Source organism: Acomys russatus, chromosome 8, assembly GCF_903995435.1.
Source record: "Acomys russatus chromosome 8, mAcoRus1.1, whole genome shotgun sequence".
In the NCBI taxonomy this organism is placed as follows: domain Eukaryota; kingdom Metazoa; phylum Chordata; class Mammalia; order Rodentia; family Muridae; genus Acomys; species Acomys russatus.
The window spans coordinates 14,772,934-14,790,771 of record NC_067144.1 but is presented as its reverse complement, the minus strand read 5'-3'; the positions used below and the strand labels follow the sequence as shown (position 1 = coordinate 14,790,771).

The window sequence follows — 17,838 nt, the reverse complement described above, 5'->3', positions numbered from 1 at the left end:
TGACTTTCTGCCTATCATACATCAGCCCTCAACCAAAAGACTCATCTGCACAGACAAGCATGATGCATTTCTCTGTGATGCTTTAGCAGTGCTACTGTAAATGAAAGTGACAGCTTTCATCTTTAGGAACAATGATAAGGGTCTTTTCCACGATTGGATTGGAGAATTCAAGCGCTAGGGACAGAGTTAGTGCATTGTGTGTTGTCATCTCAGATGCCTGGCTGTTGTGGGAAGGCGACTGCTAGTTGTTGCTTAGGTAACCTGAGGGATCCTGTGTGTGGTGATTGCTGGATCCTAATGCAGAATACTGTGGTGTAGATTCTCTTTTAAAGAGAATGATGGAATAGCCCAGCTGCTGTGTCCCACACTCCCAGCTTTGCTTTGTCGTTGTTGTTGTTGTTGTTTCTTTCTGATGCAGGTTCTCACTTTGAACTCCCTATGTAGACCAGGCTACCCCCAAACTTGTGAAGATCTGGCCTCTGCCTTCTGAGTACTAGCACAACAGATAAATGCCACCACACATGTCTGAGAACTTTTCACTGTGGTGATAATAGAGGTTACTGGATGGATAATGTTCAAATCTTTTAGGTTCCCCTTAAATGTAATACAGCTTATCTGTGACCACAATTTTGCCCTTTAAAAATTCGTGGGAGCAGTGCAGCTTGATGCTTTATCTACAAACTAAAGTAGAGGGCCAGAATTCCTGATGGTTGATGTGAGAGAAGCAACTAGGGAAAGGTACAGCTTTTAGAGCTTTATTCTGAAGTACTTTTGGTCCTTCTCACTGGCTAGTCTTTGCCTTAATTTATTGATGGATCAATCACGGTTGAGACGGGTTTTACTTTGTAGGTTAAACTAGCCCAAAGTTTGCTGTTTAGCTCATGCTGGTAGTGAACCCCAAAATTTCCTGCCCTGACCTTCCCAGTGCCGGGTTGCAGGTGCTACACATGTCTGGCTCCTGTTGGCCAGTTACGAATGGTGTTTAAAGTATACATTCTAACACATTTGTCCTCCTTGGCTGTAGGAACTTTGTCTGTTCATATTAGAATGTGCATCTGTTTTACTTCCATTGTGTGTGGGTGTTTCTCTTGAAGTTGGGGCCGAGTATAGGCTGGGGTGTTGTTGATTGGCAAAAACAATCTAGGATTTAAATTTTACTGTTTTCATAGGTGAAATATAGTCATTTGATTATTTCAAATGTCATTCCAAACTATTTCTGTTTATTTTTTCTCCAAGAACTTTGCTTTCCCATTCTCCAATTTATCCAAGGCCATATTCATCAGTAACATCATGATTGATGACAACCATTTGAGTTTACTTTTATTTTGTGTATTGGTGTTTTGTCTGTATGCATGTCTGCACCATGTATGTGCAGTGCCTGCAGAGGCTAGAAAGAAAGCATTAGATTTCCTGGAACTAGAGTTACAGGTGGGTTTGAGCTGTTGTGTAGGTGATGGGAATTGAACCCTGGTCCTCTGAAAGAGAACTAGATGCTCTTAATTACTGAGCCATCTTTGTAGCCCAGCACTTGCTTGTATAGCTTTCACTGTATCTCCTTCCCATTATGGAATACTAAGGGGAACTTACCAGATAAAAGCAGTTTTATAATAGGGAGTGTGTGGTGTTAACTTGTTTTGTTTTGTTTTGAAACAGAATTTTACTTTGTAACTGGGTTAGTTAGGTTTTATTGCTATAGTAAACACAATGACCAGAAGTCACTTGGGGAGAAAAGGGCTTATTTGGGTCATAGGCTACAGTCCATCATCAGGAGAAGCCAAGAGGAGCTGAGGCAGAGGCCATGGAGGAGCATTGCTTACTGCCTTGTTCCCCATAGCTTGTTCGGCTTGCTTTGTTAGACAACCCAGGACTGCTTCCTGAGGATGATGGCATCCCCTGCAGTGGTCTGATGCCTCCCGCATCAATCATTAGTCAAGAATATGCCCCACAGACTTGGCTACAGGCCAGTCCAATGGAGGCGTTTTCTCAGCTGAGGTTTCTTCTTCCTACATGTCTCTGACCTGAGCCATCTTGACAGAAAACTAATAACATGGTACCCAGACTGGGAGTGCAGGTGTGTGTCACCATGTCAAGCCAAAGCTGTGGTTTAAAAAAAAAAAAAAAAAATGAGACAGTGAGATCCTGCTTTTCACCTCATGCTTTGTGTTTTGAAAGCGATAATAGCAGTAGCAATGATCTTTTCACTGCCTTCTCCTAAAAGTGATTGGTGGGCATCAGGAAAATAATTGGGAATAGGATAAGATTTCCAAATTAGATATTAAAAATATCTTGTAGTTTAAAGTTACCTGTAATACAGTAGGTATTTTCTGTTAGAGAAAGCTACTTTAAAAGTTTATCAGTACAGAAGAAGATCCGTGCACAAAACTAAAGGATCTAGGGGAAAATCCTCTCTTTAAAAAACAGTCTGTTGCTAAATTGAAAGCTGGCTTTTTGTTTTGGGATTGATTTTTTTTTTTTTTTTCCCCTGATTGGCTGGTTTTTGTTTTTTTGGGTTTTTTTGTTGGTTTGTTGGTTTGGTACTTTTTTGTTGTTGTTGTTGTTTTGTTTTGTTTGCATGAAGTTTTTCTGAGTTGCTTGTTATATTCAGAGCTTATTTCATATTATTCTGTGCACAATGCAAGCCCTTACTTGTGGTGTTTTTCCTTTCCTAGGAGTCAGTGGATCGATGGGGAAAATGCTGCTTGTCCTGGGCCCTAAGTTGTAGAAAGAAGACACCAAAAGCAAAGTACATGTACCTGGCACAGGAGCTCTTGTTTGATCCAGAATGGCCGCCTAAGCCTCAGACAACGACGGAAGCCAAAACTGTAGTAAAGGAGAATGGATCCTGCCAGATCAGCACCATAACCTAGCGAACGAAGGCAGTCTCTGCTATGCCAGGGACAGTGTTCAGGAGGATGACTCCGTGTGTCAGAATGCACTGTTTCAGTTCATATCCCTCTCACAATACAGTAGTTGATTCAAAACAAAACAATAAAACACCATTTGCCTCACAGTTAGTTATTAACTATAAATCCGGCTATATCTTCATGCCGTAAACTAAATAGGATATACACTTTATGTTGGGTATGAGAGAACTATGTTTGGGTTTTCTAGATTTTAGCTTTTGACACTCACTAGTTTGCTTCTTTAAATTTAATTTTCACAAACTTCCTTATTAGAAAGTTCTCTTTATATATAGGCCCTAAATTTTTGATTGTTAAAACTAATACAGTTGTGTTTAGCCTTCAGTGAAAATAGGTTGGAACCTATTTTGATCCAGTGTTTCTCCCAAAGAATTATATGTTACACATACACCAGTTTCTTTGTATGTGAGTCTGTGTTATTGTTGATAGAGTAACTCAGGTAATTTCCATTTCTGCTTTTATATTCTCTCTGTAGCCTGCCTGGGTGTCACTTTCTAGCCAGCAAGGTGCTCCACTGCTGTCTTGAGATGTCCTTCATAGCGTTCTGTGGGTCCTTCGCTGTGTCTGAAGTCAGCCGTTTAGTTAAGCAAAGAACTCTTTCAATAGAAAGGTCTATTTCTGAGCCAGGCATGGTGGTACAGGCCCGTATTCCTGCACAGGAGGCTGAGACAGGAGGATTGCTCTTAGTCCAAACCTAGAATAGGCAGTAAAGCCCTGTCTCAGAGCGCACACGTGTGAAGCGATTGAGGCTGCTTGTTTGTCTTGGCAGATCTCATTCCCATCTCCTCAAGCCTGTTGTTTGTGTTTCTTTCAGGGTTTCTATCATTTAAAATGTTTTTTTGGCCGGGTGTGGTGGCGCACGCCTTTAATCCCAGCACTCGGGAGGCAGAGGCAGGTGGATCACTGTGAGTTCGAGGCCAGCCTGGTCTACAAAGTGAGTCCAGGACAGCCAAGGCTACACAGAGAAACCCTGTCTCGAAAAAAAAAAAAGTTTTTTTGTTTATCTATTTTTAACATAAATGAATGAGATAGTATAGTTTTTTTTTGTTTTGAGTTAGACTTTATCCTTGGTATATGAGGCTAAAAGAATAATGACTATTGATGAATTTGAGTGATTTTACAAAGCTATGTGAACCAATAGAGCTTTTTGTGCCATTAGGTGGCACCAGAGGTCATCACATACTTGTTCGTGACAAGGTAGCTTGAGAAAAATAAAGATACACATTTATTGAGCCAAAAGATATAGAAAGAATTTTTCACATTTGTGGTTTATCTGACTAATGGTCAGTTCTCAAGGAACCTTCACAATGCCCTCCTAGGTAGGTAGGACCTGGCAGTTTGGCAATGGCCTGTTAGGATAAGCTTGAGAAACTGGCATTACTATAAAGTAGGCCCTAAATTAGCAAAACAATACGGCATTACTCTATGTTCTTTCTAAACTAAGCACATGTATATGCTTCCGACTATTAGTTGGTCATTACTTTCCTAGTACATACTTAACCAGTTTACCAAATGTTACCCAGACTTGTGGAACCTTCCAACCCCCCTCCTTATTTTTATGTTTCAAAGGCCTGAATGATGTTTGATAATTGTAGAAAAAGTAAATTATTCTCAGGATCACTGTTACTGTTATTGCCACTAGTGATTCTTAAAGAATACATAACTAAAGTTTTCCAACAAAATGTATGATATTACTAGATGTTAGACAATAAAAACTATTGTCCCGTGAATGATTCTATGAAGCTATGCATCTTTGACCTCTTGAGCTGTGAATTAGCACTGTTTTCTATAGTTACTTAGTCTTTATTGTTTTATATTTCCCGTGTTCATTTCAAATAATGCTTATGTCATTCTTCAATGATTTTTCTGAATCTTTAGGTCTTACTCTTTGGTTTAAATACTGAAGCATATAATTAATTGCTAACTACAGCTTAAAAACCCAATATCAATTGTATTTAACATCTTTGAAAGCATGATCATAAAGGCTATTTGGGGCACATAGTTTTGACATTTAGAGTTGATAAGGGTTTATATCTCATCTGTCCATATTGTTTGCAAAGGAACAAGGTTCTGTGTAGGTGAGAGAAAGCATTTGTAGGAAGTTAGATTTGAACATAGACAGGGTAGGTTATTCCAGTTGAGAATGTTGTTTGAAGAATGTATGTAAATCCAGATGTGGGTCCTGCTTAGTGCCATAGGTAGACTGAGTCTTCTGTAGGTCATCATTACGTAGTAATTTTGGTTCTGAATCTTACATTAAATTATTTGAGTATATACAGACCTAAATTTTAAAATCTGTACATATATTATTTTGATGTATTAAGATTGATAATATTGCTGATTTAAATTTTATTTATGCACATACTTAAAAGGACAGAAATGTCCGGGAAAGTAATTGTTAAATAATGATATGTAACTTTTTAACTTTTTAAATAAATAACAAGATTTTTTAATGTGGGTTTCCCTCAGGGTTGTTTAAAGTTGTTTGTTTTCCTCACTTAAATATAAATACATAGTGGTAACTATGTTTTCTATCTTCTAGCACCAACTGCTGTAAAAGCAATTCTGCAAATAGTGCTTGGGTGGGAGTGGCGAAACCAACAATAAACCAATACTTTTATACATTTTATAAGCCTGAAATTTGAAAGCTTTCCAAATTGCACTTCCATTTAAGCAAAACTATTATTGTTTTTACACTATTTATTTTGTTTCCCATGTTGATGAAAGTACTGCACAGTTTCAAAGGCATGGTAAATAATGTATTATTCATATATTACCTGTTCCAAAAGCAGCAAAAGCTCATAGGCAGCAAAGAGCAACTTCAAGCTTTAGAGAGCATCTAATATCTCATGCATGCAGTTTTGTTGTATTAAGAAGGGGGTTTTGTATATTTATGGTGGGAGGCTACTGGGAACTTTTAACAAGATAGGGTATTAACTTTTGTACAGTCATGGCATTTACACATATTTTTAATGTATTAAAATTTGGTAATTATGTGCACATGAAATTAATAAAAGTTACTTCCTGTTATGATTTGTGAATTCCCTAAGAAGGTAGATTTTTTTAAGTAACTTTATATATCAGAAATAATACATCTTTATATTTTTAAAATTGTATTGCTGCTCAAGAATGGTACCCTGTAGTCAAAAAGGTAGATATTCATAATTGTACATTCAACATTGTAAATAACCTTATGAAATCTTTTTTGATTGAAGCTATTAAAAATAAAAATTTTATTGAATTAAATGCTATTTCTATAATTTTTCTTGGGTCTCGACATACTTGTTTGATTTTTTTTTTTTTTTTAATGTAAATACAGCTCTCTCCAATTTCTCTGTAGATAGTTGCCTTCTTTCCTTGCTTGCTTTCTCCCCCCACCTCTCTAGTTTTTTGGCTTCCTGGGAGGATCAGTCAACAGTATCAATGTAGTGGTGCCATGAGCACCAAAGGAGCCCTTGGGAGAAAGATGTAGGTGGGATAAATTTCTTCATTCCCTGGGTGGATGGTTGAGAGAAAGGCAGCATGCCTATTTAGTTTGATGGGCTGGTTGGGGGAAGGGCTCACTGTGCAGACTGTGAGAACGAGAGCGCGTCAGACCTTGAATGGCATTGTTTTGGACCTGTGGCTCAGAACTGTGACTAGGTGGTCCCAGTTGTTAATGACAGCACTTGCTGGGCTTGATTACACTTGGCTGTATCAGAGATTGGTGGAGTCTGAGGCTAGAATTGTAGCTCTGATGGGTGGATGAGGGCTTGCCCAGCATCTACGAAGCCCTGGGCTCAGTCCAGCACAGAAGAAAGAAAAGGTATCTTCAGAAAGAGCTTGATGGCAGTGTGTCTGGCCAGCGAGCTCCCTTTGTTTGCCATGCCTAGCTTCACTTGTGAGTTCTAAGTATTAAATGAGTCTTCCTGCTCACAGGGCAAGCAGTTTGCTCACTGAGCTACCTCCCCAAACCCTGAATGTTCTTAAAGTGGTTGAAGAATCATCTTCCACTTGGTGTCAGAAATATAAGTTAGTAATGGAAGCACAGTTAAAATACCTGCCTCTTAGGTACATACAGAGTAATCTGTGTATCCGCTGGAGATCTGAATGCCAGGGGAAAGATGCATTAGAGCATTTAAAGGAACTGGAGGGGAGTGTTCATCCTTGGAGGGATTTACTTGAAAACACCTATGATTTGGTGCACTGAATAGGATGTATAAATAATGTCTACATTATAGTTGCATATAGGAAAATGAGCACAGCTGAGCATGGTGGTGATTCCCAAAATTTAGGACACTTAAGGCTGGAAGATAATAAATTGGAAGCTAGCCTCGGCTACATAGCAAAACCATCTAAAGCAGAGAAAAAGAGACCTGTGAAGAGGGAACCCAAGTTTCTCAAAAGCTGAAGACTAGGTGGACCTTCATTGTAAGAAAACAAGTGCATCATTAAACAAATGCAAAATTAAAAAGCATATTGAGACAGTAGGTTGGTGGAGTGGTATGTTGTTTCGCTCTCTTCAAGAGGGGCCTAAGCTGTGCCAGGTGAGGGATAGGCATCCATGGAAACTGAATGACAAAGATTGGAAGAACACAAGACAAGCCAGAGATGAGACGCTCAGGAGCTCTCACTTGGTATGTGGCACTGTGTCGGTGCCATTGTAGGCAATTTGACGTGAAGTTAAACTGAACATGAACCCTTAAGTAGTGCCATTACTGAACATGTTTGACAATGGTTAGACTAACTGTTAAAAGCGGAGGGGGTCATTTGAGAATTCGATAACTTCATTTAAAAAATTAAAATGTTGGGCAAAGGAGATGGCTAAGCAGGTAAAGATGCTTACCTCCAAGACTGATGGTACGAGTGCAGTCCTTGGGACCCACATGGTGCAAAGTGAGAACTGAGTGAGTGCCTAAGTTTTCTGACACCCACAAGTGGGGGTGTGACGTGTGTGCCCACATACAACAAGTAAATGTGATTTTCTTTTTTAAGGGGATGAGAATCGGTGCAGTGTAGCGTGCAAAAATAAAATGTGGCCTATCATGTGGCTGCTGCAAAGAGAGTCTTAGCAGGCCATTTATGGAAAAACTTATGGCCTATCAGCTGTGACAATAGGACTCTTATATACAGCCTCTCACAGTGTGAAAGCTCATGTCATTGAAAGCTTGAACACGCCCTCTTGAGATACTCTTTTTTTTTTTTTTTCCCTTGACTTTTTTCCTGTAAGGTCTTTATCCTCAGGACGCAGGAGTATTCCCTCTTCCTCTTTCAAGTGCTGAGTCACAAGCTGAGCTGTAAGCCTTTTTCAGTCAGTCCAGGGTGCATCGCTGCTTCAGGTAAGGCCCAACATTCTTAAATTAGTGTATGCAGTTAGAGGGTTAAGTCTGTATGGGAGCAAACGGAGACTTGGCACAAGAAATAAGACAACATTGTTTGGGTAAACTAGTATTAGTCTGTTTCCCAGATAATTCAAATGCCCAGAGACGTTGTATTAGGCAGCTTGGCTTATAAACAAACAGTAGCTCATTATTTAAATGTGTGATCAGAAAGACTACCTTCAAGTTCTATTTATTTGACCCTTGACGTGCATTGGAACTCTCAGCCTAGTGTTACTGTACCAGTGCAAACTGCAGAGAAGCATGACGTAAAGCGAAGAAGGGCATTATCCCGGCCCCGCAGAGCTTGGCGGTTACAGGGGGCTCTAATGTGAGGTGTGGATACTTCGAAAATCTGGTTATAGGGAAATGAGTGGAGTGGAAGTGGACCTCGTGGCTCCCTTGCTCGCTGTTGTGGGTAGAGCTTCCCTGACTAAGATGTTAAAGTCAATGGCACAGCCAGTTCTCGTGGGCGCTGCTTTGTGTGGACTGAACGGTGACACTTTTCATTCATTCATTCTCTTAAGATTTTTAAGGCATTGTCCATTCTGTAGCTTGAAAGGGCCCAAATTGTAATGCTCTAAACTGACAACTGGGACGATGGTTCAGTGGTTAAGACAGTGTATTCCACAAGCCTGATGGAGACTCTCCAGTACCCACATAAACTAAAAATAATTTTTTTAATCGGCCCTTAAAAAAAATGAAGACCTGGTAGTATCAGGGCAATATTCTAAGGCAGTGAGAGTACTGGCCAAAGAACAGTGGTTGCAACAGGGTCAGGGCCCTAAGTCTGCTCTGAGCCTTGTGTCTTTGCCTTTCAGACATGCTAAGGAGCGCCCTGCTGTGCACTGTGCTGGCACTCTTGCGGGTGCAGTCTTTTCCCTGCCCCAGAACTTGTAAGTGTGTGGTCCGCGATGCCGTTCAGTGCTCCGGAGGCAGCGTGGCTCACATCGCCGCGCTGGATCTCCCCAGGAACCTCACACACATCCTGCTCTTCCAAATGGATCAGGGTGTCCTGCGGAACCACAGCTTCAGAGGCATGACGGTCCTGCAACGCTTGATGCTCTCAGACAGCCACATTTCCGCCATCGACCCAGGTACCTTCAATGACCTGATAAAACTTAAAACCCTCAGGTTGACCCGCAACAAAATCTCTCATCTTCCCGGTGCGATCCTGGATAAGATGGTGCTCTTGGAACAGTTGTTCTTGGACCGCAATGCACTAAAGGACCTTGACCAAAACCTGTTTCAGAAACTGCTTAACCTGGAGGAGCTCTGTTTGAACCAGAATCAGCTCTCTTTTCTTCCTGCTAACCTTTTCTCGAGTCTGGGGAAACTGAAGGTGTTGGATTTATCTCGAAACAACCTGACCCATCTGCCCAAGGGATTGCTTGGGGCGCAAGTTAAGCTTGAGAAACTGCTGCTCTACTCAAACCAGCTCGTGTCTGTGGATTCGGGGCTGCTGAGCAACCTGGGCGCCCTGACTGAACTGAGGCTGGACCGGAATTGCCTCCGCTCCATCGCACCTGGAGCCTTCGACCGCCTAGGAAACCTGAGCATCTTGACTCTGTCCAGAAACCGCCTGGAGTCTCTGCCGCCCGCGCTCTTCCTTCATGTGAGCAGTGTGAGTCTGCTGACCCTGTTTGAGAACCCTCTGGAGGAGCTCCCGGAGGTGCTGTTCGGGGAGATGGCTGGCCTGCGGGAGCTGTGGCTGAACGGCACCCAGCTGCGCACGCTGCCGGTCGCCGCCTTCCGCAACCTGAGCCGCCTGCAGACGCTAGGGGTGACGCAGAACCCGCGCCTGAGCGCGCTCCCGTTCGGCGCGTTCCACGGTCTGATGGAGCTGCGCGTGCTCGCGCTGCATTCCAACAGCCTGGCGGCGCTCCCCAAGGACGCGCTGCGCGACCTCGGCCGCCTGCGCCTGGTGTCGCTGAGCCACAACCGGCTGCGGCTCCTGCCCCGCGCGCTCTTCCGCAACCTCAGCAGCCTCCAGACCGTGCAGCTAGAGCACAACCAGCTGGAGACTCTGCCGGGAGATGTGTTCGCGGCTCTGCCCCAGCTGAAGCAGATCCTGCTGGGCCACAACCCCTGGCTCTGCGACTGTGGCCTATGGCCCTTCCTCCAGTGGCTGCGGCATCACCGGGACCTCTTAGGCCCGGACGAGCCCCCGCAGTGCCGTGGCCCGGCGCCACGCGCGGGCCTGTCGTTCTGGGAGCTGCTACAGGGTGACCCGTGGTGCCCGCACCCTCGCGGCCTGCCTCTGAACCCTCCAACAGAGGACGCTCTCGAAGCCCCGGTCCCGTCCCAGCTGCCTGACAGCTTGACGACCCAGACGTGGGTCCAGCTAGTGGCCAACGGTGAAAGTCCCGATCACAGCCTCTATTGGGGCCTTTACATTCTGCTTTTAGTTATTCAGGCCAGCATAGGCGGGGTCATCGTGTTTGCGATGCTTAAGATCGGCCAGCTGTTTCGAACATTAATCAGAGAGAAGCTCTTGTTTGGGGGGCGATGGGAAAATTGTGTAACTGATTAAAACGTGACCAGAGCATTGTGGACAGGGGGATCCAGTCAGGATGCTGCTCCCTTCCTCCTCCATTTCCCATGCCTTTTCTCCCCTCCCTTGCTCTCCCGGCCCATCCTCTCAATGTCTCTTCTCCTTTCCTCTGCTCAGAAGTGCCTTTTGTAAATTGCTACTGCCTGCTAGCCTGGCCTGAGTCCCCTCTCCTGTTGCTAGCTTCTGGAGTGGAAGGGGAAGATTTTTGACTCGTATTTGGCTCATCTATCCCACCGTGCAGCACTGGGGGCCTAGTGGGTGGAGAGAGGAGCTCTTCTTGGTTTCCGAGTTTGAGGACACTCCTGCTAGGTGGGCAAGACCTCTCCTGCACCCAGCAAGGGCTGGGTAACTTGTTGAGGGAACACCATCATAAAACGACTTCTAAATCCCAGGGGTGATGGAGCTTCCCAGGAGAAGCTGAAGTGTTCTTGTCCTGTCCCTTCTACTTGAAAGGGGAAATCATGTCCTTTTTCTTCTTTTTCTTTTTTCCCCCTGTTCTCATTTTGAGTCCCTTTCTGCTGGCTGGTTGGGATGGCACTGGTTTCTGATCCAGTGACAAATTTTAGGGCAAGCCTCCCGCACCCACTCCTTATCTGACTAGAATGGATGCTGCCACAGGAGGTGGGGTAGGGGCGCGTCTGTGTGCCGTAGCTCAGCTCATCACAGAGAGGGCTTGCTCTGAAATAGAGGCTCCCCAGGAACTAGAGCCTGTCTGAAGGGTTCCGAAGCCAGTGTGCTGGGAAACTGCGGCTCCTTGTGTGCCGTCCCGGGGGAGTTCCCGTTGCTACGCACTCAGGGGAATTATGGCATTTGGTTGCCATTTCCTAGAGGTAAATGCCACCTCATTTCACAAGCATTTATGGGGCTGCGACGATGTGACAGCTGTTCACGAACGTAATGATAGCTTGGTTTCCTGTGGACTGTGCTTGTGTCACATTGCTCATTTACCCTTCCAATTGAAAGCAATTAAGCCCTTGTTGCATTAATTGGCTGGCTGTGCTTGTGAGAGGCAGTGGTTAAACACGGGCCCTGGGAGCTGACAACTGAGGGTTCAGTCTTGGTGTCCCCATTTACTAACCCCTGGGGACTCTGTACACACATTCTGCAAGCCTGGGTTTCCTCATCCTTGAAGGGGGAACAAAACAGTACCTGCCTGGAGGGGTTGTTGTGAGAATCCAAGGCAATAAAACACACAAAGACTTTACCCAGAGCCCTGCATACAAAACTGCCCAGTGGATGATAGCTATTACTAACGAGCATTGCGTTACCTCCTCACCCCGCTGGTATTTTTGAGACACTGTCTCATTATACAGCCCAGGCTGGTTTTGAACTTGAGATCTTCCTGGTCTTACCCTCCCAGGCTCTGGGATTATAGGCTTGGGCCACCCCAATCAGCTGGCCTCATGATTTCTAAAGAACGTCAAGATATTTCCCCTCTCTGTGTATAAAGGAACACACTTTCTGGATGCTGTACCCGAACCGGCTATATCTGTCTACGGGTGGCCTCAGTCCTGCGGGCTCAGGTTCTGTGCTCGCAGGCCTCAGCCATGGGTCCTTCCAACACCATCAGGCAGATGTGGAGGAAAGAGCTGGATCCTGGCCTCTACTGTATGTGTGCTTCAATTTATCTCCTAGCATCTCCTCCTGGTGAAGCCTCCGTGTTCCTCACTGTGTGCTTCCCCACTTCCTGCCTCTCAGACATTGGGCACCGCCCTTAACCTGGCCCGGGTGTGATTTAGAGTACCTGTTTAATTAGCCTCTTGCACTATAAACTCCCTGGTCAGTTTTTGCCTTGTTTATTTAAAAAATTTGGAACCACGTACAGCTCAAAATCCGGGTTTTTTTGTTTTTGTTTTTGTTTTTGTTTTGTTTTGTTTTGGTGAAATCCAGATTCAATTGTAACTACTCTTTCCTGAGGCAGGCTTCCTCAAGCTATTGGGTTCACCTGTAGGATGCTACCAGAGTTTCAAAAACCAAACAAGCTATTCCCTGTCAGATAAAGACAATGGGCTATCCCTGGGGCCCAGTGGCAGCTGTAGTGGGGGGCTGGGGTGGGGAAAAGCCACCTCCATGGAGTTATGCCCTGAGGTCCAACCAGCCACGCCGCTGCTCCCAAACTCCAGGACACTCAGAAACGTCCATAAAAGTGTAGAGGACAGCTTCAGACACTTGGCCAGCTTCATAAAATATTCATGCTTTGCTCTATTCGATTTGATTTTTAAACAGTGTCAAAAACAACAGATATTGAAAACATCTTATCCCTTTTTCTCTTTACCAAGCAATAAAACTACCCAGTAAATGTCTTTTACATACTTAAATGTGTTCTCATGTTGGCACATTTTTGTTTGTTTGTTTGTTTGTTTTGTTTTTTGAGACAGAGTCTCTCCGTGTTAGCCTTGGCTGTCCTGGACTCGCTTTGTAGACCAGGCTGGCCTTGAACTCACAGCAATCCACCTGCCTCTGCCTCCAGAGTGCTGGGATTAAAGGCGTGCGCCACCACACTGGGTGATGCCACGTTTTCTATGTAAGGGTGTCAGACCTTGGAGCCACAGAGAGTTGTGATCTGCCATGTGTGTGTGTTCAGAATTGAACCACAGTCCTCTGGAAGAGCAGTCAGTGCCCTTGACCGTTGAACCATCTCTCCAGCCTCAACAATGGCACATTTTCAGTTTTTACCTTAGTGATGCTGACCTGAACGCAGCATCCTCAGCTTTCCTGGACTGAAATTCATTGAGATTTATCAGTATGGTTATTTGGCTCGAGGACACTTGATGTTTATATAATAGTCTGTTGAATGAGCATAACACGATTTACCACTTCCTTTTTGTTTGGTTTTGATTTTGGTTTGAGACAGGGTCTCTCTGCATTGCTCTGACTGTCCTGGAACTCACTATGTAGATCAGGCTAACCTCGAACTTACAGAGGCCCACCTGTCTCCCCAGGACTGGGATTAATGGCATGTGCATCAACTCACCTCTTCTTTGGTTCTTCTCTCTCTCTCTCTCTCTCTCTCTCTCTCTCTCTCTCTCTCTCTCTGTGTGTGTGTGTGTGTGTGTGTGTGTGTGTGTGTACATACATGCCACAGTGTGCATGTGGAGGTCTGAGGACAATTTGTGCAGTCAATTTTCTCCTTCCACCTTTATGTGGGTTCCGGGGATCGCTGGGCAAGCCCCTTTAATGCCTGAGTCATTTCCATGACCCTAAAATAGTTTCTCATTCTTGCTTTATCTTGGTTTCCTGACAAGTAGTAAAATCCATTTGTTTTAAAATGTCGTTTTAAACATTGAGATTTCTTTTTTTTTTTTTTTGGAAACTATGCATGTACATCAATCAATCTCCACTGGGTCATTTTGTCTTCCTCTTTATTGATTTTTAGGGTGTTTTGTTTTTTACATACGAACATTAATCTTCTATAAAATATATGTGTTGTAAGTATCATCTTTCAATGGTGGTTTTTATTGTTTCTGTCTTGTCAGGGGCTTGTTGTTTGTTTGTTTGCGATGTTGTCACCTTTTTTCTTCAAATTTGCTGTCACAGCTCGGAGCCTCCCATACACTAGACAAGCTCTCTATCACTGACCTATGACCCTAGCCTTTAGACATGGCTATCTTGTATCTGGCAATAACCCCAACAATTGTTGCTTCCTATTAAAGCCTGTTACCCAACATTTACTTATTATTACATTTAAAAACCTCATCTGCATCAGCTGACACATGGCTGTCATCTTGACGGGGAGTGGAGCCATACTCCACTGTAACCTCTTGGCTGGCTGGCTCCTCCGTAAATGCATCACTCCACATTCTCCCAGCACTCAGGGATACAGAGGCAGGAGGAACTCCATGAGTTCGAGGCCAGCCTGGTCTACAAAGTGAGTCCAGGACAGCCAAGGCTACACAGAGAAACCCTGTCTTCAAAAACAAACAAACAAACAAAACCTAAAAACAAAAACAAAGTTCATGACTTGATGGGCTAGGGTGGATGGGAAGGGGGGGAGCTCCTCTTTTCGGAGGAATATGGGAGGGGGTATAGGGGACAGGGGAAGGGGAGGTTGAGAGGAGAGAAAGGATGGGGATTCAACCAGAATGTAAAATATAGAGAAACAAACAAACAAACAAAAAACCCCAAACCTCATGAGTAGATTAACAGATTTTTTTTTTCCACATCTGTGAAGATTCTTGTATGCTTTTCTCTATATAATGTCTTGTACATATGTGTTCTCTCTGGGATGTTTTTGTTGTTTATTTCCTTTTTTTTTTTTTTCAAACCCTTGGTTATTACCTCATATTTTAAAACTGGAGGTGGGGAAAAACCCTGACTTTGAGAGCTCTATGCGCAAGTGAAAGAATTTTGAGGGCAAGGCTTCTCTTAGACCACTAGGGTAGCAAGCTGTTTTCGTTTATTTGTTTATTTTTTTTTCTTTTGAGAATTTCATACATGAGAACTTTATCCACATCAGTCCTCCTTACTCCAACTCCTCATGTGCCTCCCTGGATCGCTCCCAAATTCATGACATCATCTTTAAGTGTGTGTGTGTGTGTGTGTGTATGTGTGTGTGTATGTGTGTGTATGTGTGTGTGTATGTGTGTGTGTGTATGTGTGTGTATGTGTGTGTGTATGTGTGTGTATGTGTTTGTGTAAGTGTGTGTATGTGTGTGTGTGTATGTGTGTGTATGTGTGTGTATGTGTGTGTGTATGTGTGTGTATGTGTTTGTGTAAGTGTGTGTGTATGTGTGTGTATGTGTGTGTATGTGTGTGTGTATGTGTGTGTATGTGTTTGTGTAAGTGTGTGTGTATGTGTGTGTATGTGTGTGTATGTATGTGTGTGTATGTATGTGTGTGTATGTGTTTGTGTGTGTGTGTGTGTGTGTGTGTGTGTATGTGTGTGTGTGTATGTGTGTGTGTGTGTGTGTGTGTGTGTGTGTGTGTCTACAACCTATTGAGATCATTTACTGTTGTTCATCCTGACCAATTGGGATTGGACACGTATGCAAAAGGTTGTGCCTAGAGGAAATGGACCCCACCCTACACCCCACCCCATCCCCCAACCACCCCTACCCCCACCCCTACCCCCACCCCGAGACACTGACTGACCACCTGTAGCTTCTCATCTAGGGGCAAGATCTTATGGAATTTGCCCGTCCGTGTTTGGCTTGTCAACTGGTGTGGTCACTATGCTGGTCTTGTTCACGTGCCCATAGTGTTGAGAGTTCACGGCTACAATTTCCCTGTCATGTACATCTAGGGTTTGGGACTTTGTTTTTTGTTTGTCGTTGAGTTCTGTCTGTCTAAGACTTTGCCATCTCTTTGGTTTTTCCTGTTGACCTAGGATGGATGTAGAAGCCACTGTTATACACGAGATTTCAAATCACTCCCTGGCTAGTTGTGGAAGTTTCCCTGTCTTCTGGGAAGAATGTGGTCTCCTTGCCCTGGGTCTCTCCTGGGTCTCTCCTCTATCCACCACCAACCTCCCATTGTGCCTGACTTACCTCCCTAGGGGTCTGAACCTTTCTGATGATGTTGGAACTGCCTCAGTCCATTCTGAGAGAAGTTTCTCTTGGGTTTCCCAGCCTTTGAAAAAAATCACCATTCCTTCCAGGGTGTGCCGCAGGCAGGGAGATTCCAGGACTCCCTACCCAACAGCCTGCACCCCCTCATTAGGCCTGGAATGTTACAGGATGATCCGTCAACATCATAAAGAAACAAGCATTAATTGAGTCCAGTTGCTGGTCTGGAGTGGGAGGGCTGACACCTGGGGCCAGAAAACAGTGAGCAGCCTCCACCCAGTGCTACCAGCCCTCTGCCTAGCCCTCTGCCCCATACCTGCCTGGCCATGGTGCCAGGGACTCCTGGGCTTTATTAGTCAGCACTGGCCCTGATGTTTCAAAATCCAGCCCATGGGAGAGTTGTCTATGTCGGGGGCTGTGCAGCTGAAGTGTCTTTAGTGACAGTCAGCACACCATTTACTGTGTGCTTACAACCACCCAGGAGGTAAATATTATCAGTCTTCTTTAAGGATGAAAAGAGCCAGGTGGTGATGGTGGTGGTGGTGTACCATTTTAACCCTAGAACTCGGGAGGCAGAGGCAGGCGGGTCTTTGACGTCGAGGCTAGCCGGCTCAACAGAGCAAGTTCCAAGACAGCCAGGGCTACACAGAGAGACCTTGTCTCTGAAAAGAACTTGAGGTCCAGAGTGGAGGACAGCTGTCACAGGATCTTCAGTCTCCCAGCTACCAAGTTCCTACCCCTGTTTCTCCTGCCATGGGCCAGACCAGCTGATACAAAGTCCTGCCAATCAGGATCACAGCTACACCCACCTAGGGGTTCTAGTCCTTCAATCCTGAAAGGAGCTCCCTGAGAGCTTAGTGTTATTTGTGGGAGCCTTGGCTTTTGGTGAGAACGAAGAGGAAATATGAATATAAAAAAAAGGGGGGGGCCAGGCATGGTGATGTACATCTTTAATCCCAGCACTTGGGAGGCAGAGGCAGGTGGATTCCTATGAGTTCGAGGCCAGCCTGGTCTACAATGTGAGTCCAGGACAGCCAAGGCTACATAGAGAAACCCTGTCTTGAAAAACCAAAAAGAAAAAAAGAAAGAAAGAAAAAAGAAAAAAAGAAAGAAAGAAAAATAAAAACAGGAGAAGGAAAGGAAAAAAGAAGGGAGCAAGAGAAAGGAGTTTCTAAGGGTGGGCACTTGTTGACTGCACCTAGGCTGCTCCCTACCCAGCAAGAGCCAAAGCCTACCAGTCTCCACTGACTCAGTTTCTCCATTCTTACCTGGATGTTCTCAGTTGAAGCTGGTAAGGCAAATACAAGTGTGTGCATGGAAGCTCTGCTGCACAGGGATGAGTCCACCTGTCACTACTGTCCAGGAGAGCAAGCTTGTGTCTACTCCACTCCCTCCACCCTAGAGGCAGGGGCCAATAAAGAGACACAGAGAGAAGAGGTGAGTGGAAGGTCTTCTTCTTCTTCTTCTTCTTCTTCTTCTTCTTCTTCTTCTTCTTTTTCTTC

The 17,838-nt window shown here is 44.4% G+C and overlaps 2 protein-coding genes across 5 annotated transcripts in view; both read left to right on the top strand.

Moving 5' to 3' along the window:
- Atp13a3 (ATPase 13A3) overlaps positions 1-2,882 on the top strand; it is a 77,109-nt gene extending 74,227 nt beyond the window's left edge. For all 4 annotated transcript variants that reach the window (XM_051150818.1, XM_051150819.1, XM_051150815.1 and 1 more), the window contains one exon: positions 2,670-2,882. In XM_051150818.1, the coding sequence (XP_051006775.1) occupies positions 2,670-2,867 (198 nt within the window). In that variant the 3' untranslated portion in view covers positions 2,868-2,882. The remainder of the gene's footprint in view (positions 1-2,669) is intronic.
- Positions 2,883-9,070: 6,188 nt separating this feature from the next.
- On the top strand, positions 9,071-10,834 carry Gp5 (glycoprotein V platelet). Its single transcript, XM_051150424.1, has one exon. The coding sequence runs from the start codon at positions 9,102-9,104 to the stop codon at positions 10,809-10,811; it is 1,710 nt and encodes a 569-aa protein (XP_051006381.1). The 5' UTR covers positions 9,071-9,101; the 3' UTR covers positions 10,812-10,834.
- The last annotated feature ends 7,004 nt before the right edge of the window (positions 10,835-17,838 follow it).